The 25,825-nt window shown below is 35.9% G+C and overlaps 3 protein-coding genes across 7 annotated transcripts in view; 2 read left to right on the top strand and 1 right to left on the bottom strand.

The window, feature by feature from the left end:
- Positions 1-15,916, top strand: part of mylk3 (myosin light chain kinase 3) — a 37,393-nt gene extending 21,477 nt beyond the window's left edge. For 2 of the 3 annotated variants that reach the window (NM_001105587.2, XM_068222332.2), the window contains 7 exon segments: positions 1,107-1,216; positions 1,901-2,042; positions 4,537-4,607; positions 8,056-8,184; positions 11,461-11,613; positions 14,769-14,904; positions 15,001-15,916. In NM_001105587.2, the coding sequence (NP_001099057.1) occupies positions 1,107-1,216; positions 1,901-2,042; positions 4,537-4,607; positions 8,056-8,184; positions 11,461-11,613; positions 14,769-14,904; positions 15,001-15,078 (819 nt within the window). In that variant the 3' untranslated portion in view covers positions 15,079-15,916. 3 annotated transcript variants of the gene reach the window in all.
- orc6 (origin recognition complex, subunit 6) lies at positions 10,915-24,753 on the bottom strand. Of its 3 annotated transcripts, XR_012382306.1 has the most exons (9): positions 24,613-24,753; positions 24,384-24,510; positions 20,477-20,640; positions 20,301-20,390; positions 17,111-17,220; positions 16,672-16,755; positions 16,426-16,557; positions 11,182-11,830; positions 10,915-11,091 (listed from the first exon to the last, which is right to left on the bottom strand). XR_012382306.1 is itself a non-coding variant. In XM_068222167.2 (8 exons), the coding sequence occupies exons 1-7, from the start codon at positions 24,675-24,677 to the stop codon at positions 16,427-16,429; spliced, it is 771 nt and encodes a 256-aa protein (XP_068078268.1). In that variant the 5' UTR covers positions 24,678-24,753; the 3' UTR covers positions 10,915-11,830; position 16,426.
- A 122-nt stretch (positions 24,754-24,875) lies between these two features.
- The window catches only part of vps35 (VPS35 retromer complex component), a 55,256-nt gene continuing 54,306 nt past the window's right edge, over positions 24,876-25,825 (top strand). Inside the window, exon 1 of the mRNA NM_001025517.2 lies at positions 24,876-25,194. Within this exon, the coding sequence (NP_001020688.2) occupies positions 25,087-25,194 (108 nt within the window). The 5' untranslated portion in view covers positions 24,876-25,086. The remainder of the gene's footprint in view (positions 25,195-25,825) is intronic.

The raw sequence follows: 25,825 nt of genomic DNA, 5'->3' as shown, positions 1-25,825 counted from the left end.
GGGAGGGTCGCTTTGGTGATTTCCAAAAATCTAATTCACTTTATTAAACTTTTAGAATTACGATATTTTTATCCATAATGTACAGAAGAAAATAAAATGTAGGTAATAGTTACATAAAAAACAAGTAAAAAGCCATCCGCCTTTCTGTTTCCTTTTTTTGCAACTCCTACAACGATTACATTAAATTAAATACACAGCAATAGCATCAGATGTAGCAGATTGATTTTATAGAAACCAGTTATACTTTGGCACCTTTACGGCACTCCTGTTTGAACGATGAATAGACTTGGGTCTATTGGTGTGTGTGCACTGTTGTGTGCAAGGTTTATATAATTTATAACCACCTCAGAGGATATTAGGGGTCATGAGTCACTGGCATTGTTATCTTGGGGGTCGTGGCCAGAAAAGTTTGTGAACCCCCGAGTTAGATTTTGCCAAACTCCATCCTGCATATCTCTGCAAAGCTTTGAAATTTTGACACCAAAGTTTGTGCATTATTGTGATCTCACACTGACCACACAACTCAAAATGTTAACAGCGTCACCTACATTTAAAAAATTATAATCATCAAATTATATTGCTGGTTATTTTTGGTCATTAAGAAGACACTTATTTCAGTAAATCCTTTCATGTAGTCATATTTACTTTAGTCTTTACATATATAATTTTGATAAAACAGCATGGTTGTATTATTTTTTTTAATGGTCATTAAACAGTCTATTTTCCCTATTAATTATTGTTTAATGAGAAACAGTTGTCATTCAATAATAATATTAACAAAATGAACAACCCTAACCTTAGTGCATGACCCTTTTACCCTAAAAGAGATAGTTCACCTATTGTTCTGTCATCATTACTCATCCTCCACTTGTTTGAAAGTCTTTCTTCTATTGAACAGAAAGGAAGATATACTGATGTTGGGGGAAAAGAAACTGATGTTGACTTTGATAGTATTTTTTTTTTGTTTCTTCTATGGGTGCCAATGGTTGCTTTTTTCCAACATTCTTTTTGTTGATTTTGACGTTATGTATTAGTTACATTTGGTATTAATTTGCTAATTTTATCCTTTTCATGTATTAATTTACAATTTTGTGCTTTCATTCCAGGATGAAGTGAAGAATGAGATTGGAGTCATGAACCAGCTAAATCACGTGAACTTGATTCAATTATATGATGCTTTTGAGTCTCGAACAAACCTCACACTCATTATGGAATAGTAAGTACAGACCACGTTGAAGTGACTATTTCCAAATACTAGAAAGATGCATTTAAATATCTCTAAAACACTCTATAATCAGTAGCTATTGTGCATTGTGATTACACTGTGTATTAATTACACTACTACATTCCCAGACATTTTACTTCAACTCTAAAACACTTCTCAATACAATGTGTTATTGTAAAAAAAAAAAAAAAAAAAAAAAAAAGTGTGACTTATTGTTCTACATTAATTCTTCTGCCTGATTAGTGGCTGCTGATCGTATTCATTAGGCCTTATTTGCAAATCAAATTCTCTCTCCTGGACTGATCTTCACATTCTGTCGCAAGAACACTGCGCTCCCACACATGCCACTTTACACAGCCATGATGGTGCGTCATCTTCCTGCCTTGTCCACAGATTACATTCACATTTGTTTGATGGCTTTGAATTCGCAGACAAATGCATTTAATTGTATGAAGAAATCTTTGAGCAAATGTTATTATTTGTAATGCAAGACACAACCATAGATAACAATAGCTTCTCAAAAGAATAGGTTCTATTATGAGTCTTAAAATTCTGTTTTACTTAAGTTGGCATCCTCAAGTGAATACGTCAATACACATGTTCACAGTGAACTAATAGAGAGGAGATAACATGATGCTTCATTCCAAAATATCTGTCCATGGTTTGTTATTGCAGCGTGGAGGGCGGCGAATTGTTTGAACGAATCATTGATGAGAGTTACCAGCTGACGGAGCTGGATGCCATCGTGTTTACCAGGCAGATTTGCGAAGGGGTTCAGTACCTTCACCAGCAGTACATTCTCCATTTAGATCTTAAGGTAAACCTCACAGAACGAACTGAATGCTTTAACGTGATACTGACGGGATTAGCAGTGCATAGTGTCAAGTAGCTCTATGGAAAAATCTACCAATGAATCAGCCATGTATGTCAACATCAGCCGTCTGAATGTCGTACATTTTAATTAGCATAGCACTAAAGGACTCGTGCCTTGTGTTGCTGTTAACATGTTATGCAGCAATCTGGAATGTTTACCATATGCAACAGCACCAATCCACATCAATTATGTATGTAAATGTAAATTGTGAGTTTGGTGGTTTTGTCTTTATAACATTGAATCCTGTATTTAGTTTGAAATACTAATGCTTTTACACATGGACCACAAAACCAGTCATGAGTGTCTTTTTTAATTCAGTATTTAAACATGGTCTTTTCATTAGGGTATGGTTAATTTTTTTTGGCTGAGATACAACTATTTAGGAAATAAATCAGAAATCGGAGGGTTCTAAAAAATAAATGAAACACTAAAAAATCCACTTTAAAGTCCAAATCAAGTGCTCAGCAATGAAAATTGTTAATCAAGCACAAGACGTTTGCCCAGAGTAGAAATAGTCCAGTGTTCAGTTGATCAGTGCCTTCAGCAGTGACCTTTTTACACTGATCTAAAATAAACTGAACAGAACCTACTTTATTTTCCTAGAACTAGAACTACACCAACATTACATGACTCTTTCTGCCTGTCTGCGCTCCTGTAAAATAATTATTCTTTTTTTTCAAGTGAGCAAGAAAATATTCTTAGTATTTCCTAGTTTTTCATTTGGAGAAAGTATTTTTTAGCTTGACTGGAATAAAAGCATTTATTAATTTTTCTTTTTCCATTTTAAGGTCAATGCTATTAGCCCCTTTAAGATTTTTTTGATTGGCTACAGAAAAAGTAAATCTGCGTTTGTTGGCATTGTCCTTTATATTTAAATCCTATAGATTGAAATGCTAATGCTTTTACATATGGACCACAAAACCAGTCATAAGCAGCTTTTTTAAAATTCAAGATATGGCTGAAATACAACTATTTAGGAACTAAATCAGGTATCGGAGGGCTCAAAAAATAAATCAAATACTGAGAAATCAACTTTAAAGTCCAAATCAAGTGCTCAGCAATGAAAATTGCTAATCAAGCACAAGACGTTTGCACAGAGATGAAATAGTCTATTGTTCAGTGGATCAGTGCCTTCAGCAGTGACTTTTGCTTTACACGGATCTGAAATAAACTGAACGGAACTTCAACAGTGACATTTATATGAAATTGAACCCGCTTTAATTTAATAAAACTACATCAACACTACACTACTCTTTCTGCCTACCTGAAATTTATTAGCGCTCCTGTGAAATTATTATTCTTTATTTTTAATTCCCAAGTGAGGTTTAACAGAGCAAGGAAATTAAACGTTCAAATTATTTCCTTTTTATTCATTTGGAGAAAGTTTTTTTTTTTTTCAGCTCGACTGGAATAAAAGCATTTTTAATCTTTCCATTTTAAGGTCATTATTATTAGCCAATTCTTTGATTGGCTACAGAAAAGGCAAATTGTGAGTTTGGAGGTATAGTCCTTTATATTTGAATCCTATATTCAGTTTGAAATACTAATGCTTTTACAAATTTTTACTCATGGACCACAAAACCAGTAATTGTCTAATCAAGCACAAGACATTTATCCAGAGACGAAAAAGTGTTCAATGGATCAGTGCCTTCAGGAGTGACTTTTGCATTACACTGCTCTGAAATAAACTGAACAGAACTTCAACAGTGACATTTATACTAAACTGAACTGAAGCCGTTTTAATGTAATGGAACTACAGCAGCATTCTACACTGGTCTTTCTGTCTGCCTGAATTGCTGGAATTTTCTTAATCTATCTTAAGCTGCTCTGAAACAATCTACACTGTAAAAAACAGTAAAGATGTAAATTAAGTTTAGATCAATTTAAACAAAGACATTTCCAAAATATCTTCATGGTACATCATAATCTTTATAAGTGATCTGCCTAAATGCTAACCGGTTAGCATAATATCTTTCAAATACAATCTCTCCCATGTCGTCTAAAGCCACTCCGTCTGAAATCGCATGAACAGAGGTGCACAGTTGTTCAAATCTTTGCTGACAAACAGTTTGGGCTACTTATCAGAATTAGAGGAATTTTTGGCCTATTATTCACATTTTAATTGGATGAACATTTTTTAGTCTTATGCCTTTCCCAGAATCTAAAAAATACATATAAACACATTTGATCATTACTATTGGAATGTGAAGAGACCTTCAACCAGCACAACACAAAATGTTTCTGAAGACAATCACCTACAGCACCTTTAAAATACTGATGATTTCTAGTATAAAAAAAGAAAAATAATATTTACACTATATACTGTATTTTGTTTTCTATTCCCGCAAATATACAACACAAGACTGGTTTTGTGGTATTGTGTCACTTTTTTATTGTTTATTTCTTCCTAATGTGATTTTTTTTTTTCTGAATATAGCCGGAAAATATCTTATGTGTGAACAGCACAGGCAATCAAATCAAGATCATTGACTTTGGACTCGCCAGAAAGTAAGCAGACCTTTAAATATAGGCTTATGAATACTAACATAACTTTTCATATAAAGTTGATGTCAGAATTATTAGCCCCCCTTTGAATTTTTTTTTCTTTTTTAAATATTTCTTAAAAGATGTTTAACAGATTCAGGAAATCTTCACAGTATGTCTGATAATATTTTTTCTTCTGTTTTGATTTTTTTTTTTAAATACAATTTTAGGACAAAATGATTAGCTCCTTTAAAATAAATTTTTTCCAATAGTCTACAGAACAAACCATCATTACACAATAACTTGCCTAGTTACCCTAACCTGCCTAGTTACCCTAATTAGCCTAGGTAAGCCTTTAAATGTCATGTATAGAAGTGTCTTGAAAAATATCTAGTCCAATATTATTTACTGTCATCATGGCAAAGATAAAATAAATCAGTTATTAGAAATGAGTTATTAAAACTATTATGATTAGAAATGTGTTGAAAAAATATTCTCTCTGTTAAACTGAAATTGGGGAAAAAATTAGCAGGGAGTCTAATAATTGGGGGGGGGTATTAATTCTGACTTAAACTGTATGTGCAAATGGGGCACCTTTTTATTTCAGCAGCATCTACAGTTTCATATTTACATCCATAAAACTCTTTACCGTAAAAAAAGTTTTTTACATTAATAAAATGTTCTCCACAATAAGAAACTGAATGGTTCTTCCAAAAATGGTTCTTCTATGGCATCACTCTGGTTTGTAAGCTTTATTTTTAAGATCATACTCCTTACGCTCTTAGCTGAGATCGCCTCTTCTGATTTCTCCAGACACCGTGCACAACTACAGTCACATTCCTTCAGCGTTCATCTGCTCTCTTTGTTTACATTTTCATTTAGTTTAAACTTTAAAGTCAAAATGTAACCAACCCGTAACTTGCATAAGCTTATACTGGGACTTCAGCATATGTTTTATTTTGCATTACCTCCGTACTGGGTACATTTTTTTCCATTTAGAAGAAACTTTTATCCAAATAAGAATGAGGAAATGCTATAACAAAAGCAAAGCATGCTACCGAGACACAGGAGAAGTGGCAGTGTTGCACAGCGATGCACTAAAGAAAAGTGCAGAGGACTCTCAGTGGAACAACAGAAAGAAAGGAGGAAAGAAGTAGAGCTTTTTCAAGTATTGCATGAGTCAGTTGTTCAGAGGAGTCTTGTGTGTTGTCTGAAAGTGGAGAGGGATTCATTTTGGTGGAGTTCTACCGCTGAGTCACAGTGAATGTGAAGGCTCTGGAAAGTGATTTTCAGCCTTTTTGTTTAGTCACCATGGGATGCCACTCAAAAACACACGTCAGATTTATGAAAGGAACACAAATCTGCATGAGTGAGTGGAGGTAGATGGCACAGATCTGTTCTTTCATGAACAATGTTGCGCTGAGCTAATGTGTGCCTCGGTTGGCATCATTAAAGGCGGATTGCTCGGATAGAAAGCCAGATGGATTTTCCATTGTATAGGGTAAAATGTGGATTTGGGTGTCTTTTTATGTAATCTATAAAGCTCTGCTCATTTCAATAGGTTGTCCAGGTTATCAAAGTTTGTTAAATGAATCTAGAATGATCAGTTAGTAAATATGAGTCAGTTTTATTGATTTATTTTTCATGTGTAAAGTTTAAATTATGTAAAAACGTTAAATAAATTTAATAGTACATTTTGGCGCTTCTGTGAAATTATTTTTATTAATATTTTTCAAGTGATGTTTAATGTAGCAAGGACATTTTCACAGTACTTCCGATAATCATTTTTTTATTTGGAGTATATTTTTCTTGGCTGGAATAAAAACATTATTTATTTATTTATTTGTTTTTCATTTTAAGGTCAATATTATTAGCCCCTTAAGAAATTTTTGATCGGCTACAGAATTAACCATTGTTGTGCTATAACTTACCTAATACCTAACTGACGTACTTAATATAACACAATCCTAACTTGCTTATACTCAATATAATAACCTAGTTAAGTCTTTAAATTGTACTTTAAACTGACTAGTACCTTGCAAAATAACTTGTAAACTCTTTTCTCCTATAAAAGCAAAAGACAAATGAGTTACAGTGGTCCCTTGTTAAATCGCAGGAGTTACATTCTAAAAATAACCCGCAATAGGCGAAATCCAAAAAGTTGTAGGCTTTATTTATTACAATTATTATAGATGTTTTAAAGTTATTAAACGCCTCACTACACTACACAATAGGTCATACACTTTTCTCAGACAGGCATTAATATCTTAACACTTTTCTCTCTTGTTTAAACACTCTCAAAGACCAAACCTTTGTAGAAAATAAGTTCAGTATTATAGTAAGTAGTATTTTAAGTCCAGGGCCAAACATTTGCTCCTTCTTATATAACAAACCGAAGATTAGTTTATTCCGTAATTGCACCCTACAGCCACGCAACTTCTAGCTTTCTTTGTCCAGAAGTCCAACCTTTTGTGCAATGGTTAGCATCTTCCTCTACTGTAGGTGCCTTTGACAGTGCAGAATGTTTTGTCAACATTGTGGGGTTTGTTAAGGAGTAAACTATCAAACATAGTACGGCACTTTAGAGCCACAGTGCGAGAGATTAAAGATTTATGCAAATTTGGCAAGCTGAATGCATTCTCTACTGTACAAGAGACACGGGACAGAGGAGATTAATTGACAATGGTCTACAGTCAGTCAGGACACAGAACACAATGTGCAGAACACTTGCAGTATTTGCACACAGACTTTTAACTTCAGTCAGACAGCCCCAGGGCTTCGGGTGAATTGTAATTCCATACAAAAAAAAAAAAATAAATAAATACATAAAAAAAAAAAAAAAAAATCGCTGTGTTGAAGATCTGATTCCTTTAAAAACAGTGATTATCACTGCCTGCCTGAGATGTGACATGATATCTTAGACAAAAAGCACTGCATAAAATTTTCCATGCCATGTCTTTAAAATACGGAAATTAATTTTACCTCAGTTTTTTCAATAGTTTTTGCGCTAGCCTGTTGCTAATGACGCTCCATAAGTTTAAACCGGTTTTCGTCTCATTTTACGCTTTAAAAACCAAATAAATGCTTAAGTCTATTTAACTGATTATATTTCAATTACATGACAACATTGATGCTGTAAAAGGAATCTTATGAAACTGAAAATAGTTGCATAAAACTTTCCCCGGAAGTTCATCAATGGCTGAAAATCTAGCTGTGCTTAGAGCTGAGCAAAACTGCAAGGCTGCAAAAGATGAACCGCATTATAGCAAGGGACCATTGTATTAGAAATTAGTTACTAAAACTCTTATTTAATTATGTGTTGAAAAAATAATAATTTAGCTACCTATTAAATAACAAAGCTGAAATTAAATGTCTAATAATAACAACATTTGGGCTAATCGTGTTGATTTCCACTATTTATGATACAAAATGCAAAAACAAATCTGCAAATTGTGTTTATCACTCCCACCAGGTACAGGCCCAGGGAAAAGCTGAAGGTCAACTTTGGTACCCCAGAGTTTCTGGCACCAGAAGTTGTCAACTATGACTTTGTGTCATTTCCTACAGACATGTGGAGTGTTGGTGTCATCACTTACATGCTGTGAGTACACAACTACACACAGACCTATTCATGCAGGTTCTTGTAAACGGTTATTCTGACTACCTTTAACAGAATTTAAAAGATTAACATTAAAGAGCCTAAATCAAACATTCTGAAATGTGTTTATGTATTAATTATTAATAGTAGGAAAGGTTTTCTTTATTTCTACACTGAACTGCTTAGTGGCACAGACTCCTGAGTAAAATATCAAAGAGATCAAAAGCCAAATGCAAATGCGACACCCATGAAAGCTTTATAGGGCTCATCTAAGAGCATTCAACAGAGCCCTGATAAAAGGGCACCAGTGCCTTACAGCTCAGAAAGCATTTTACCGACCCTGGCCTGCTGCTCCAAAAAAAAAAAAAAAAAAAAAAAAAAAAAAAACAGCACACATACACACAAGCAAACAGAATGTCCCATCTCTGATCCTGTGCCTTCAACACTCTGCTGTCCGCTGGCTATACATGACCGTCTGCTCTAGCCAATAGCGAAAAGGCCTCAATGATTGAATCTGTGCTAATTACCTGACAGCTGTTGCTGGAGATTTACGAGGGCTTGCCCATCCAGAGAATATAAGTTTCACCCACTTCACACTTCCCGGAGAACCGAACACCAGTCAGGACTCAAGCACGCAGTGAATTAGTTTATTTATAGCTTTTTATTTAAAGTACACGCAAGCACATAATTGTGTTATTGTCCAGTTATATCACTGCACCTGTTGTTGTCCTCATTTTGAAAACACTTTACTATAAAAAAAAAACTTGGGTCAATTTGGGTAAAATATGGACAAACAAAAAAAGTTGAGTAACAATATGACTTAAAAAAAGAATGCAGTGTAGGATTTGTCTAAAACTGCCTGCTCTACCAAATGGTTGACCATTGTTTTTTTTTTTAAATAATGACTGCTTGTATTAAATAATGGCTGACACACACACAGCATTGTTGATTTATGAGAAAATATCAATCAAACTTATTGTAAAACACATACAAAAACGTGTTAAATGAATCTGAAATATTTTATGGCAAACTTAATAAAACAAAGATGATTTAGTGTTTAAACATGTTTTATTTTGATTTTTTTTAATAAATTGGTCTTCCGCTTCATATTTTCTTGTTCATAGTACAGTGCTCACCATATACGAGTTCACCCCTCACAAATCTCATATTTAAATGTATATATTTTCAATAGGAAGCTTTACAATATTATATTTGTGCATATACATGAGTTTAGTCAGTACTGAAGCCAAACCTGGAGCTTTTTTAACAAAACAATAATTGTTAAAATATTAGAGGCCAAATTTGTTTAAGAAAAAGATCCAATAACATTTTCAAAAATAGCAAAAATAAAGAGAAACAAAAAATATATACAATTTTGTTGAAAAATTGTAGTTTGTAAATTTTTTTGCAATGTTTGGCAGTAATTTAATTGTATTATCCTTCCATTTGACTAAGATATTATTTTAATAAACAGATCTGTTTAATAAATCTGTTTTGTTCAAATGCACGAATATATATTACCCATATTCACTGAGAAATTGATAAAAGCATTAATTTTTCAAAATGCTGTGTACTCAATTATGCTGAGCACTGTATATCTATTAATTCCGATATTTTTACAATAAACCGACATATCAACCATTTGGTGGAGGTTGATATTTTAGAAATTATGGGATGTGTGTAAAAAAAATGCATTGAGTGTGTTAACTAGCAACATTGGGAAATGCAATCCAAAGTTTTTTCTTGATGGGGCAGTTAAAATGCAAAACATGACCCAGTTTGAGTTGAAACAACCCAGCAATTTAAAAGTATATATGTTGCATAATAATGTACTTTTATTTTTATTTTTTTAGTATGGCTTAATTCGTTAACACAGTTAATGAATGAGATATTGTGAATGTAAACACTGTTTACAAAATTAAACTTAAATGGCACCTATTTTACTCCTACAAGATGCAAGTTAAGCCTTTGGTATCTCCAAAATGTGTCTGTAAAGTTTCAGCTCAAAATACTTATCAGATAATTTATTATAGCCTCAGAATCTGCCCATTTTAGTGTCCGAGTTTAGTGTAGCTGTTTTTGTAGCCTGCAGCTTTAAATGCAAATGAGCTGCTTCTCTCCGCCCACCGTTCCCACATGCATCTCTGCTTCTCATCATGCGACAGAGACAGACTCGGATGAAGCTGAAAGACAGCTTAGTCCAAATTACTAAGTAGGTTCACTTCATGTATTTGTGGTGGATTTTATTCAAGCCTTTCTTAAATGAAGAGTCTCACACAAATGTCATTTGCAGTACAGGAGACACACACACATATTTTGGCGTTTACTGATACCATGCAGCTGTGGTGATTATAGCAGTTAGAATTATGCTGCGGTCACACTAGAGTTTGAGCTTACGAAATTCTGTAGTACAGGGGTGCAAAGAAGGGAGTGATTAAACATTTTATTGTGCGAGTGATTGGTCCATGTTTTAGATTTCTGTCCAAAGAGGTCATGTTTTGATCCGCGATTGGTCTTGCACAGTCCAGTGATGCGTTTTCGCAGGTCAGAGTTCACTTAGCTTGAGCTTTCCAACCCAGCGAACTGCAAAACTTAACAGACGAACTTGTGTTTCCAATCTGACACATTCGCGTGTGTAAGAATCGAACACAGTGGTTTTACTCTCTTTAACAAACATAATCTGTTTTAAAAACGTTTTAAACTTATAAAAACCACAGAGAGTTGGACCAGATAAATTAATCCCAGTTTATTTGCAAAATATATAAACATGTTATTATATAAACATGGCACTTGTCAATTAATTCAGAGGGTGGGGAAAACCTACGTCACAATGCGGTGGGCCTCAAAAATCACGGGGATTTGGATCATTTTTAAACATCAGGCAATTGAAAGAAAAAAAAAAAAGAGAGACTTGTGTTTCTATCACTCCAATATGACAGTGGACACTATACCTACAGTCAGATTTGTCCAAACAGCTTCCAAAAGCTGATTTTTAATCACAGGTGCCCTTTAAGTGTAGATATTTATTAAGATAATGACCGTAAACTAAACATGCAAATGAAGAAAAAGAAAGTTTTTCTGACTAATTGATCAATTATATTCTAGCAACATTCACGGTGCTGTGAATTATGCACATTTCAGAAATAGACCAGAACAGCACAAAAGAAACGAGTGCACCTTTTGCCCATAATTGCTTCTTCACATCATACCTTGAAAAGCTTAAAACTAAGGGTGAACAGATTTAAGTTATTTTCACTCTCTGTGATTTCATTTTTTCAGTTTGAGTGGCCTTTCTCCATTCATGGGTGACAACGACGCAGAAACAATGAACAACATTCTGCACGCCAAGTGGGAATTTGACACGGAGGCATTCGAGAATGTGTCAGAGGAAGCCAAAGACTTCATATCCAGCCTTCTTGTGTCCGCCAAATGGTATTCATCCATCATTACTCCACTAATGAAAACCTCACAGTGCAGACTAACCCAGAAGTCACACATTCTATTTCACAAACTTCTATACGCCCTCTCGTATTTCTCCTCTCATCTGACCTCCTGCTCCTGGATAAGAGCCTCACTTTTCTCTTCCATCCCTCAATCATTGCCCCACTTTGACCTGCTCAGGTTCTTTTAATGCATCCTGACATCAAACCTGAAAAAAGGCACAAATAACATATAATTGGACAGAGACGCAACATGGCCTGGTGCATTTTAGAGCATTTGGAGCTCCCTCTCACAATGCGTTGTCTTAGCTAACCTCTCCCACACAGGGGCTGTACTGCTCAGTGCTCAGCTGGCATCAGATAATAGCAGGCTGGCACAGCAGGTGGCCATGAGAGGGCACATTGTTTTTGCCGGCCATCTCACCATGGTCGGCTCAGTAAAAGTGATAGTTAATGATCTAGTGCGCTTTGACAAGGTACATTTAGACACCGCAGGACATCCCCCTTGGCCTTCCTCCCTTCGCTTTATCTTTGGTGACAATGTTGTTTAATGACCTCATCACAGCCCCCCACACGCTGGGTGATTCATTTTCACCACTGCACATTCATGCTTTCAGCCCATGAATACTAATGGATTACTGGCACCATGATAATGTAGTACAATCAGCTGGATTACGTCTTCTTACTGGTAAATATGCACTTGAGCAAATGCTACAGTGTCTGTTAGCCTTAAGGACACTTGTTTTATTTATTTTTAGGACACCATCTGTTCCTTTAGCTTAAAAGTGTATTTTTTTTTATTAATTTGTGGATCAGTTGACCCACTGTTAGCACAGGTAGCCAGAGGTTAGCTCAGTTAGTATACCTCAGATGAGTGGGCTTGACAAACCACCTGTAGGAGATGCAACCTTAACTCTCCATATGCACCAGACACTTTCAGTTAATCTATTAGCCAGCAGCTAGTTCTCTGCAACTCCCACATAGTCGCTCTCTGAAGCTAAGCAGGGATGGTCAGTACCTGGATGGGAGACCACATGGGAAAGCTAACTAGATATATTGATGAAGTCTATACTGCATAGTGAGCAGGGCCGGAGCAAGCTGAACTGCCTCTCTAGGCAAAGGACGATCACGCCACCCTCAACCTGAAAGTGAAATGAAAGTGACTGGTTATCAAAGTTGTCGCGGACGCCGCCCTCTCTATTCTGCTGCCCTAGGCATGGATAAAGCTGAGGGAGGTGTCGCGGACATAATTGAGGACACAGGTGATGAGGGAGGTGTCGCGGACGCCGCCCTCTGTATTCTGCCACCCTAGGCAGCCCCCTAAGTAGCCTCTATGGATGTGCCGGCCCTGACAGTGAGCACCGTCTTTCGTATGAGACATTAAACCGAGGTCTCTCTGTGACTTTTTGTAGTCATTAAAAATCCCAGAATGAAAATAGTAGGGGTTTAATCCTGGCCAAATTTGCCCACTGGCTTCTGTTCATCATGCCCACCTAACTTTCCCCATATCACAGTTGGCTTCAATTGGCCTTCACAATTGGCTTGGTCTCCAGTCCACCAATCAACTGGCATAAGGTGTGCAGTCTGGCCCAATATGGCTGCCATCGCATCATCTAGATGGATGCTGCACACTGGTGGTGGATGAGATTTCCCCAAAAAATGTGTAAAGGGATTTGAGTGTCCAGAAAGGTGCTATATAAATGTAAAGAATTATTATTATTATTATTATAACAAAACACTGCTAAACTAATTAGTCATGGCACTTATATTTCAAGTGCTTCTTTTTTCCTCATTTGTTAGTCACTTTGGATAAAAGTGTCTGCTAAATTACTAAAATTGTATATATAAATGTATACTTCTGCAGTTAGTCAAATATTAATACAAAGTCTGTATCAACACTGTCTCTTGTGTTTGTTCACGACAAAAAACATAGCTGCGCAAGACATCCCAGATTTGAAATACACATTTTTGCCAATACTAATTTAAAGTTTTAAGACTTAAAGTGCATCTCAATTTGCTCAAGTGACCTGAACTAAGGTTTTAAACTAAGTTTAATAGTGTGTAACAGAAGTATTTAATAGTAAATTACATTTTAGCACCCGCGTTGTAACTTAACAGTTTGTTTAACAGGCCCCAGAAACATCTTGTCACTAGATTTAATACTTTGCAACTTTGATTTAAAGCAAAGATGTAATTGAAAATCTTGAAGTGAAAGGAGTTAAAGATCTGTTTTGGTGAACGATTCTCTATAACGCTCTCTGATTAGTCAAATTTTCTGCAGAGCATCATTGGTAATGTATTTTTTATTCACAAATTCTACTATTAAACCATTTTATTTTTAATTATTTGAATGTGAATAGATGAGTTTGGTAAACGCACAAAAGATTAACCTCAAAGCTTACATTCATTTTCATTTTGCTTCGGCTTGGTCCCTTTATTCATCAGGGGTCTCCATAGCGGAATGAACAACCAACTTAGCCAGCATATGTTTTGCACAGTAGATGCACTTCCAGCTGCAACCCAGTACTGGGAAACATCCATACACACATATACACACATAAACTACGGCCAATTTAGTTTATTCAATTCACCTATAGCGCATGTCTTTGAACTGTGGGGGAAACCAGAGCACCCAGAGGAAACCCACCTGGGGAGAACATGCAAACTCCTCACAGAAATGCCAACTGATCCAGCTGGGAGTCAAACGAGCAACCTTCTTGCTGAAAGGCAACAGTGCTAACCACTGAGCCACCGTAAAAGCTTACAACAATTCTGTTTTTAGATATATCACTTATTGTTTGGTCAGGTTTAAAGACTGCAAGTGTGGCCTACAGGTAGCCACAGGCTAGCCAAACATTACCATAATCTTCTTGATGTTTTTTAACTTAACACAATATATTGATTTATAAATCTGTAATGCAATGTGTCTGTACGCCTGCAGAGGTTTGTTGACATCCTGTCCAAATGGAAAGTGCTCGATCAGCATTTTATTGAGCAGAACAGCTCTCAGTCAGTCAAAGGCTTAAAAACAACACGATTCATAGTCATGTCACACAGGGCTACTTTGCTATGGAACATTTTGTTTCTTTGAGGAACGAATGTTATTAAGACACCTTTAATGTGTAATATGTGTGGTCTCTATGACAGCAGCCGATTGAGTGCATCAGGATGCATGAAGCACAGCTGGCTAAATAACCTGGAGGACAAGGCCAAGATGTACAAAGTTCGGCTGAAGTCTCAAATGATGCTTCAGCGTTACCTTGTTGCACACCGTCAGTGGAAGGTATGATGGACTTATAACATATGGTGGTGTTATAGGATCGTTATCACATACCAGCAAAACACATCCTGCTCTTATGAGGACTGTTTGTCTTTACAGAAACACTTCTATGCAGTGGCTGCAGCAAACAGGCTGAAGAGGTTTCAGCAAAGCAGATCAATTAGTACACCAAATTAGCTATTAACCTGGAGGACAGTGGACATCACAACATCGCACATTGAACTTGTCTGAATGGTTTTGAAATGGCTTCACAGTACGTGTTCAATATGTTCTTGCCTTTCATCTTGTTAAAAAGGTCGCATTTCCCTTAATGTTTTACCTTGCAACACCATTACATTTCATTTACACGTCTTCATCATGCTTTTTGTAGAGCATGGATGGCAGGGTGTGCTTTTGAACCACATGAAAAAGCTGTTGTCCCTTCTGTGAAGGTGTTTTCCTTGGGCACTTCTGCCTTATACTAGTATCTGAATGTTGCTTTTGTCCTCATGGATTGGTATTTTATATTTAGTCAAAATAGCATGAAGATTTGATGTAGAAACACATTGGTCATCTTATGTTTTCGTTATTTTTAGCATGTTGATTAGAGCCGCAAACAAATTGTTAACTTGATACATTTTCAATTTAAATCTTCATAGTTGAAACCTTTTTATTTGTTGTTCAGAATTTCCTGAATGTTAATCCATACTGTGACTTGAAACTGCTTCCTAGGACTTGACTGCAATAGCGGATATACACATTCATATGGTAAAAGCATGAGAACAAAAACATCCACTACGGTGGTTTTGCTCATGGCTTGGCAACCAGCAATCAAGAGCACAGAATCATAGGGTAGTCCTGTTTTGCTATTTTGTAGAGTGTGCTTGCGTAGACAGCATCTAACAGGAGTTTTTTTTTCAGTGTAATACTGATTGTCACCAGTTTTCTGGGTAGAAAATGTCTAATTAAGTCAAAAAATGAGAAGTTAAATTGTGTCAAGAACACCCATTTTATTCACATTAAAATCCAAATGGAAGCAAATGAGTCATGTCTTATTAAAACAAACGAATAAAACCCTTCCAGTTGACCTTGAGTCGTTATACTCCTCCTTTGACGAGTATAACGAATTACAGCGACCCAAAGCAATACAACAGAACACTGAGAAATGAGCTTAGATTAAAACCAGGTAAATCATCCAATCCGTAATGGATTCAACAGTTTCATTCTGACATGCTAAATGAGCTATGATAAAATGCTGCCATTTGTAATACATTATATAAATGAGGATTAAACATCTTACCACATTATAAAAAAATCAATCAGAAACTCTTTTGCAATGGTAAAATGGCATTAAAACAAAACTACAATAAAAAGTGCCATAATTATTCTAGTAATGTCTGTATGTGGGTAAAAATTTCACTCAAGCAGCCAGAAGGGGGCATACAACTTCTCTTGGTAGAATACAGAATTCAGCTCCAAGTGAGATCTTCCAGATATTATGAAAGTCCACAATTAAATAAAAAGAAAATATAAAACTGTACATACTTCAGGAATCTACAGCTTTTGCTTTTAATGCATTTTCCAGGATTTTTCTCTTCCACTCCTCATAGTGGTGAGTCTCCTCCTCCTCAGTCTTCTCAACCCGCTCTTGCTTGGGAGACGTCAGAGGTTTATCATCTTATTAGAAATACAGTGAGAAAGAGAATAATGTTTTATCACCAAACATGACATATGCTTCATCTAATATGAGATATTATATTCTTATTGGAAATAATACATTTCCTTCCATACCATCTTCCATTTCCAGCATTTCAGTGAGTGTCTTCTGCCTCTTTTGAGTGCCTTTGACTGGTTTCTCCAAAGACGAAGCCTCATCTAAGAGTTAGAGTGAATCAGTCTGCTTAATATCACAACTTCAATATCTACTTGAGAAAAAGACCAGGCTGCTCTTTGATGTTCAAGTAAAAACACAAAATATATATATATATGAAGTCTAATTGTGATATGTCTGTGGCCATGGTAACCAGCGAATATGTCTGTTTCTTCTTGACGAAACTCTTTGAAGTATTATTTTTCTTTAATGAAAAAATAAAAAGTTGGCCACCTTCATTTAAAACATCTTTGTTGCACATGAAACAACCAGAACAACCCCCCTTCAAAAATGCCTTTGTTCACTTTAATTAGGCGATGTGTCATTTCACAAACAGCTTTTATTTGAAGTCACACTTACTGCAGATCTCCTGTCCAAATTTCTGAAACTGTGCACAGAGCCGGTCAAAGATGCTCTTCTTGGCTCCAGATGAAGAGGCTAATTTCCTGTCAGTTCTGATTTTCATGCACCTTCAAACAGGAAGGACAGAACCAATTTAGTTTTCCATTTTTCCATGTAAACCAGGTGCGGTTTAGATTTAGAGACTTTTGTGGGCTGTTGACATGCAGAAAATGTTTTTGACTGTACTGGGAGCTAAAGTAGTTTATTATTGCAGTTTGGTTGGCTAATAAAAAAAACTAAATATGCAGTCACCTTGTTGTACGTTTAGATGTGGCCTGTCTTACATAGTTACTGGCTTTAAAGGTAAAGATGTAAGTTAGACACCCAGTGGTTAAACTAGTTATGGTTACTAGTTCCTGGTTCAAAACACACAAGATTGACGACACCAACAAAGGCCGATTTAAATTTTGTTCTAAATAAAAGTAGCAGGACACAATAGAAAATAAATTTTCTATATTAAAAGGACTTTTTGTCCTTAACAACACCTGACCACAATATTTTAGATTAGCTTCCACATCTTGCAGCTGAACAATTAAAAACTGAAAATGACCTCCTCAGGTAAACCTCAACACTTTATTCAGTGTTAAATGCTAATAATGCGAGTTTGAATGACACTTTACTAGACATTTACTGACATATTATTGAAAGAAGCAGAAGACGGTTCTGAATGGCTGTATTTAAATTTGTCATGTTTCATCTGGTGCAAACAGCCAAATTACTCATCACTGTGTATCTTGTCACGGATCATGTTTTTAGGACACGAGGTTACAATGTAGCCTGCTCACCTAATGTTTACATTCATCATATTTGCTAATTAATAACCAGATCAAGTGGCACTCTGAATCTCCATCTCATTTCAGAGGCTGCTACGGTCTACTGGGGGTTGATTTATTGGTAGTAGACATATGCTTTGAGAGCCTTCCTGACTGAATGACTGAAATACTCTGTTTTCCACCAAAGCAAACCCGGGTGCTGAAATATAACTGGGTAAACTTGCATTGGGTCGACTAAACAGCCAAAACAAAGACAGCCATTCTGTTACATAATGCATATTTTTAAAGCAGATTATCTGACTTCAGAATTGTTTTTCGGATAAACAAGTTCACTTAGCATGTTTCTTAAATATCTGCAAACATATTATGGTATTTTTGTGCTTTAGAAGAGTCAAAAACTTACATACAGCACCTTAAAGAAAGACGCTTTGTCATTTTTCTGGAAGCACTTGTTTTCACAGAGGTCAATATGTGGATAACGTGTGTAAATGAAGTACAAATCTAGGTGAAATTAACACACACAAAAAAGCGTTCAATACAAGATTTGACATTTCCAAATATAGTTTGAGCTTCTAAACTGTTTACATTTGTATGAAATATGTGGTGGCTACACACTGCAAGTTTAGAAAACGTGTAAAGGGACCTCAAAAAGGGACGAGCTTGTAGATTACACTGTTGTCGGAGATATAAGAGGTGAGCTTTTTTTTGGTTAAGTTTAACATCCTGATCATCTATGTTTTAGGGTCCGTTCTTCATACATGGATTACTAAGTTAGCTAGATTTGGTTATTGATGGTTATTGACATGATCCAGGATCGTTTCGTTCTCCAAACTGATCTGAGAGTTGTTGTCATAGCAACAAATCTGCTAGCTTAAACCTGGTCGGAAGCAGATTTAAATCATATAAACAGGATTAGATCAGCTTAGTTCAAGCAAAGATAATACAGAAAGTATATACCTAATTCTGATATTTTCTTACAGTAGTAGTTATATCAATTGAGAAACCCCATTATTAAAACTATATAAAGTTATAGTTATTAATAAAATAAATAAGGTTATATATCAATAAAACGTACGCAATCTGCACCCCCGAAATGAAAGTACAAAGACTGCCACCTGGTGGTGCAAAGAGAAAACTTATTGATATGAACTTTTTAGAGATCGCTTTAGTACAATTTGTGTATGATAATAGAAATGCACAACATGTAATATTTTAAAAGCGACAATACTTTTATGCAGTCATAAACATGTTTTGACAGTTAATATTACGGTGATTTGATGCTTCATAAAAGTTGCAGACACCTTTACTAATATCAAAATGCTTTTGTAAACATCCAGTTATGCTTTACACCAATTTAAAAAACGGCTACTATAATAGCACTATAGGTACGATAAGGAAAATCCGCTCTAACTGTAAAACTAAATAAATTGCTCTTGACACATGAAAGGACCAAGCATGCAGCCCACAACAAGGTGTAAAGTTATTGCGTGTAATATTTAACAAACCGTTTCCTATAAATTTGTTATTTTGCTCACATGGATAATTGAATATTAATCAGATGATGTCATTACGCTGCTGTGCCGTCAGCCAATCGTTGCATTGCTGATCATGATTTCAAGGATCGATAGATCAGTCCTTCACAACACACGCAGCGATCTCAGATCAGTTCATCCAGACATTTTAATCTGATTCACAAACTTGTTTGAAGAACCAAATTAGCCAGAGATCAGTTATCAAGATTAAAAGATCCAGGATCTGCCAAATCATCTTAGATCATTTAAGCGAGCTACGAAGAACAGACCCCTAGCGGTTTGTATATTTGTAGCTCTAATAATCTGACAAATTGCACAAAAATAACATTGAATGAAGAGCTATTTTTGTGCAATGTTATACTGACAACACCTTAAGCAGTCAGGCTTGTCATTTTTTGGGGTCTCCCGACATTTCGGTAGTGATCTGCAGTATTTGCAGCACATTTTGGCATTTGCAACATGTTTTGTTAAACCAATGAAACGGTTTTCTTAATTTGTTAGTGTTTTTCTATTTGCACATTTTAAAATGAAGCACATGCGAGTTCTCTTGCCCACATAAACATGACTGTAATGTATAAAAAGTAACATTCAATCAAACTGACCTTTTCAACTGAATTTTGTGCTCCAAAACTGTTCTATGTTATACAGTTATCATTAAAGCCTCACGCTTTGACTACTCAAGCATTTTGAAGAGCTGGCGTTTTCAAAAAAAAATCTATTGCTCAACTGATTAATACCTGATGCAAGTCCCAAACACATAATCATGCACAAACAGGCATTTCTGAACCATTCATTAGTCAACTTGATGATGCAACAATACTGCTTCAACTTCAGAACACTCACTTGCATGCTGTATACAGAGCCGCTGTGGTAAAGAGAGGCTTCGTCAAGTCAAGATCTTGCTGCTGAGCTGCAGGCAAACTGGTCTCATACCTTAAACACATAATGTAACTTTAAATGATGTCATTTATAATCAGTACAAGCTTCTTCGACTGCACCGGCATGAGGTGAATTTTTACCGCTGAAGGATTTGAGAAGCCACTTTAACTGCTTCTAAACACCCAAACTGGACTGCTAGATCTCGGAGACCCAGGTTTGACTGCAGGCCCAGCATGCACTCCATAGTCTTCAAATTGCTGGAGTAGACCTTAGGATTCAGTCCAGACAGTTTGATGGCATACTCCTGTCCAGCAGAATGTTGAAAGAATATTAATTATGTGCACAGTTATTACCAAAGCATATGCATATTAAATATGATATTAATTATGTTATATTTATTATACAAAATTAAAAACAAGGGTCTAAAATGAACACTCCCAAACATTTAACTACAATAAAGTTGGTTTTGGCAAATAATTGAACTACTTTAAATTACAGGTTTTTCCTGAGAATGCTCTGACAAGTTCAAACATGAATATTAATCTCAGATGCAGTGTTGTTGTTGTTGCTGCATGATTCACTGTGTTTTATCACAGCTCGTGATAACAGTATTTTTAGTAGTAGTTTAGTTCAGGGTTACCGATCCACTCTCTCTATGGTTTAAAGTTTGATAAAAAATATAGAGTAATAAAAGTTTTGTGAAGTTGCTGTTATTAAACAATAATATGAATAACACAAACATGTATAGTTAAATGTGTTTCCCTGTGCATAGAGCTCATTGTTACAAAAGCAGGCTAGCTCGCATCAACCAGTCTATTGACCCTGAGTGCGACAAGCGTCATTCTGGTTCAGCCACACTAATTCATAAGTTTTGGTCCTGCCCTTCCCTGCCTTGTTTTCGGAGGCACATTTGTCTTTTTAACCCACCTCGTCCAATTATTGGTTTATTTGGAGTTCTCCCACCTGGTCACACGTTACCCTGTCATTTTCAGAGTTTGTAGCCTTCTTAACCCTTCTGGCTATGTGGTTAATTTTCCTGAACTGGAAGAGCCCTTACCCTCCTTCTGACACTTGCTGGATAAGAAATTTTCTTTATTTATGAAATTAGAGAAAATAAGGTACTCTTTTCACCACCCTAGCACTCTTTTCATTAAAATGTGGAAACCCCTTCGCAAACATGTCAAAAGTCTTCAGGTTGACCCTGTAAGGCTTGAAGCTTACGCTGCTATTCTGAACCAATAATCGGAAACAGAAAGCAGTTGAAGGATGGCGTGTTTAAATCCATTATTTATCTGACTCCATTGTAATTAATCTGACTCCATTAAAGTTGTTATCATCATTGATAAAGAGAAAGAATCTCTACGTCTTAAAGCAGGCAAAGTTGTTTAAGTTACATGTTTAAATATACAGACATTAGAATGACACAAACAAACATACTGTATAAAGAAATTAGCTGTAACATATGCACTGCTGAGCAACAAAGACAGTGAAACTGCCTTTGTTAGCATATGAGGCTACGCACTGGTGTGCGGGAGATGCAGAGTAAAAGCCATTCTCCCAGATCAACAGTTACCTTTCCCTATTATACCCTGAGCAAAGCATTGTCAAACATGAGTGAAAACCAACCCCCAAAACCAGCTGAACATGAGAACAAAGTTGAGGAGATAAAGTGGGGAGAAGAACATTAACATACTCTTCTCAGGCCATGACTCAGCAAATATATTGTAGATTGAAATACAATTAATCAATGTCTCTGTTGATTTCATCACTACAAAACTGAAGTCATAAACTGTAAAATGGCACCAAACATGACAAAGTTATCTGAAAGAAGAACACAAGTAGATGAATTGTGTATGGTGAAGAGCACATGGTTACTCTAAGCAAATGGCAGAGATGTGTATCGGAGCTGTGAGGAACTCTGCCTCACCAGGAGGACTCATCCCATGCTTGGAATGTCTCAGTAGTCCTTCATTAGCATAGAAGGAAAAGTATATAATATTTTCTCAGCTTACAACCCTGTTCCTTCTAATTGAGTGCCCACCCCAACTACCAGCTTGGATACTAGTTGTGGTCAGCACATTGTAGACCTGTAAGATTTCCTGTAAGATTGCACTACTGTTTTTTATTTATCTTTTTTTTTTTTGTTCGGTCTTTTTTTTTCTTCAAAAAAAAATTTCTGTGTATTTGCTTATTGTTACATGATCTATATTATTGTGATGTGTTTTACAATGTATAAATAAAACATAAAAAAAAGTGTTTCCCCAATATTACTCTTATGAAAAGCACAAGCGGTTTCATGGCTGGTAAATTTTCAGTTGCTTGCCACTGGGAAAATGTTAGTTTCATCACCTGCACACAATATAAAGATTAAAGGTGCAGTAGGTGATTGTTTTCAGAAACATTTTTTGTTGTGCTGGTTAAAAGTCTCTTTACATTCCAATATTAATGATTAAAGTAAATGATCTAAATGTATTTAAATGTATTTTAATTTATGGGTAAGGCAGAAGACTACAAAATGTTCATTCAATGAAACATTTTCAGGCCAATAAATCTGATAAGTAGCCCAAAATATCTTTCAGCAAATGTAGGTTTGAACAACTGCGTACCTGTTTATACAGATCCTCTGATGCACGTTCATGTGGGCCGCCGTCATGAGTGACAGCACTAAAAACAAATGCTGAATCCAAACTTTTTAAAACTCTGAATCAATATTGGAGTTACTTTTGCACAATGGAGGAAAGATGACACCATGACTTAAGAGTTTAAATTACACAGGTAATGTTCTGTTTTAAAACTATTTTAGTCTTGCAAAGCAGATGTAGATTATGAATGGGTTATATGCACAGAAGTGTTGTTCAGCCACTAAAATCATTGAGTGAAAGATTGATGCGACTTTTCAGTTTTATGAGGTCCTTGAACAGCATCAACAATGGAGATTTTTATTTATTTTAACAACAAAACATCAGTAAATTGCGTTATTCGCCTAGCTCGCTTTAAGGTGAAGTTGATTTTATATTAACATTGGTTCATTTTTGAACAATGACAGTCTGTGTAGTAAAAGCTAAGTAAAGCTCCCTTTATTGTTCACCATGCTACTCTGAATATTCGGTCTGAAATAGCATGCAGCATGGCTTAGTAATAGGTGTAATTCCTGAAACCCGGCCAACCACTAAGCATACAGTAGTCGCTTTAGGAAGAAGCCCATGAGAGAGTGAGCCTGATGAGAGAGTGATGACAAGTTTGGCTTGCTAACTACACTACTGAAAGCGTGCTAGATAGATTTAATACAGTTTTCTAACTGGCGAATGACATAATCTAGTGGGTTGTCTACAGTCATCTTTAATGTGCGCATTTGCAATTTCTGGAGGCGTGGCTTTGGACGACGGGAGGGACAGTGTTTTCAAATATATTATGCTAACCAGTTAGCATTTTGGCAGATCACCTACTGCACCTTAAAATCATTTTACATTCCCATTAAAACGCATTTAACTTTTCAAAACTTGTTTAAATTACTTCTGTTCTACTCCACGTGATTTTATTTTCATTTTTTAACATGGTGTTTCTTGTCTTTAAACTAAATATGACATCTGGTGCATATGGAAAATGTAATATGTTTACTTTCCTAAAGCATACATTTTTATTTTGTTTAAGGGATGGACACAACTGTTTAAAATGATTTGTGTGCATTTAGGACACGTACCACTGTAGCTTCAAAATTTGTCTTGGCTTATTTAATGAATAACGTTAGGTCATTTGCTTTAAATACCAGCAGATTTCTTGCTGAATTACAATTCAATCTATATTGATCAATATAAGAAATTATGATGCAAGACATGACAGATATTAGACTGTGGTGGCGAGTGAGGAAATAAACCACAATAATATAAAGTTCCTCTTATGTATGATGAATAATGGCCACTAAAAAGTACGCAGATAAAGACCAAACAAATAAATTAGAGAGGGAAAATACGCAGCCATATAAAAGTGTCATGCAAGTTACGTGTGTATGTTTAAACTGCACAGCACACAAAGGGAACAGGGTCGTACCTTGTCCAGAGGAAACTTCATTGCAGTCGCTGCCAATTCAAGACAAATAACAGCTTTGCTGGTTGCAGTCCCAGAACCCAAGCCGACACATTTCACTTGGGATAATCGCATGTACTCCTCTGCTTGACTGAAAACAAATGGATGAGTTGTCAAGATGTTCTGCTACCAATATTGTCCTCTCAAAGCAAGCGACGAGCCACTAAATAGTAAGTTACACTTGAACACTCACCTTAACACTTTAATCGATGTTATCCCAATCTTCGAAGCAAGCTTACGAAACAACTCTTTATCCATTTTATAAACCCTTTACTGCAACAACACAGCAGAACACAACAGAGGACGCTCCACAGAACACTGAACAATTTCGCGCGAAAATGAACACGTGTCGCACCAGGAATAAACGTTCTGGCCTGTCATTGGTTGCTTCACAAATGGGCGTGGATAACGTCGTTCATGATCAACATAAATTCCTTGTAAATAAATTTTTTATCTGTCGAAGCGACGTTAAATTATTTTATTGTCATTAGATGCTAACCGAATGTTGTTCAGAGAAACTATTATTTTCTAAATACAATTTACCTCAGTTATTATTCTATAATGACACAACGCAGCTAATTTTACTATTATGGATACATAAATAATAATTCTCAGTATTGTTTCTAGAGGGTTTTAAAGACGGATAATACAGCTTTTATGTCTTGTGATGTGTGCGGGCAGCGCTCGTCATGAGGCGGAACAGCAGCAGTCACATGATACGACACATTCACAGGGGGGTCATCCAGTATTTCCTCTAACATACCTGATAATCATGGTAAGATTTTACGATCATCATACGCATACTTGATGGATGCTTTATATGCGCCCTTGAGTTGTTTATACCCATGATGTTGTCAGAGGGACACTGGGATCTCTTGATTTAGTTAGCTATTTTGCGTCTGTGAAGATGGCGTTAGCATTAGCGTCAGAGATGCGGAGGCCTACATGCACATAATTATTCTCATTTTTCTGCTCTCTTATGTTTATTCTGCAAGCGGTTCAGTATTCGATCTGCAGGTTAAGCATATTTGTAGGTGTTGTGTTTTACTGTTATTACAATCCACAGATTTTATGCAAAATTAAATGTTTTAAACTGCTAATCCTGCTAGCATTAGCCTGGCTTTTTCATTATAGATATGTTTACATTGGCAATTTTTTATTCATTTAATAAAATGCCGAAAATACCCTAAATGTAGGTCCTTTTTTGCATATACTTTTCACATGTGGAAGTTGTTTTAGGATGCATAGCATGAGCTATAGTCACGGGTTCATTCATTCATTTGAAATTAAATGATGGGCTCTTGTGTTGCAGTTTTTCATAACTCAGTTAGAAATGCTACGCATGCCAAGTGTTACCTTTCGTCCTGTCACTAACGAGGACTCAACCAGGAGGATGTATTGTTATT

This window comes from Danio rerio, chromosome 7, assembly GCF_049306965.1.
Source record: "Danio rerio strain Tuebingen ecotype United States chromosome 7, GRCz12tu, whole genome shotgun sequence".
NCBI lineage: Eukaryota > Metazoa > Chordata > Actinopteri > Cypriniformes > Danionidae > Danio > Danio rerio.
Note: the sequence above shows the minus strand (reverse complement) of the source record. Positions and strands in the feature narration are given on the sequence as shown.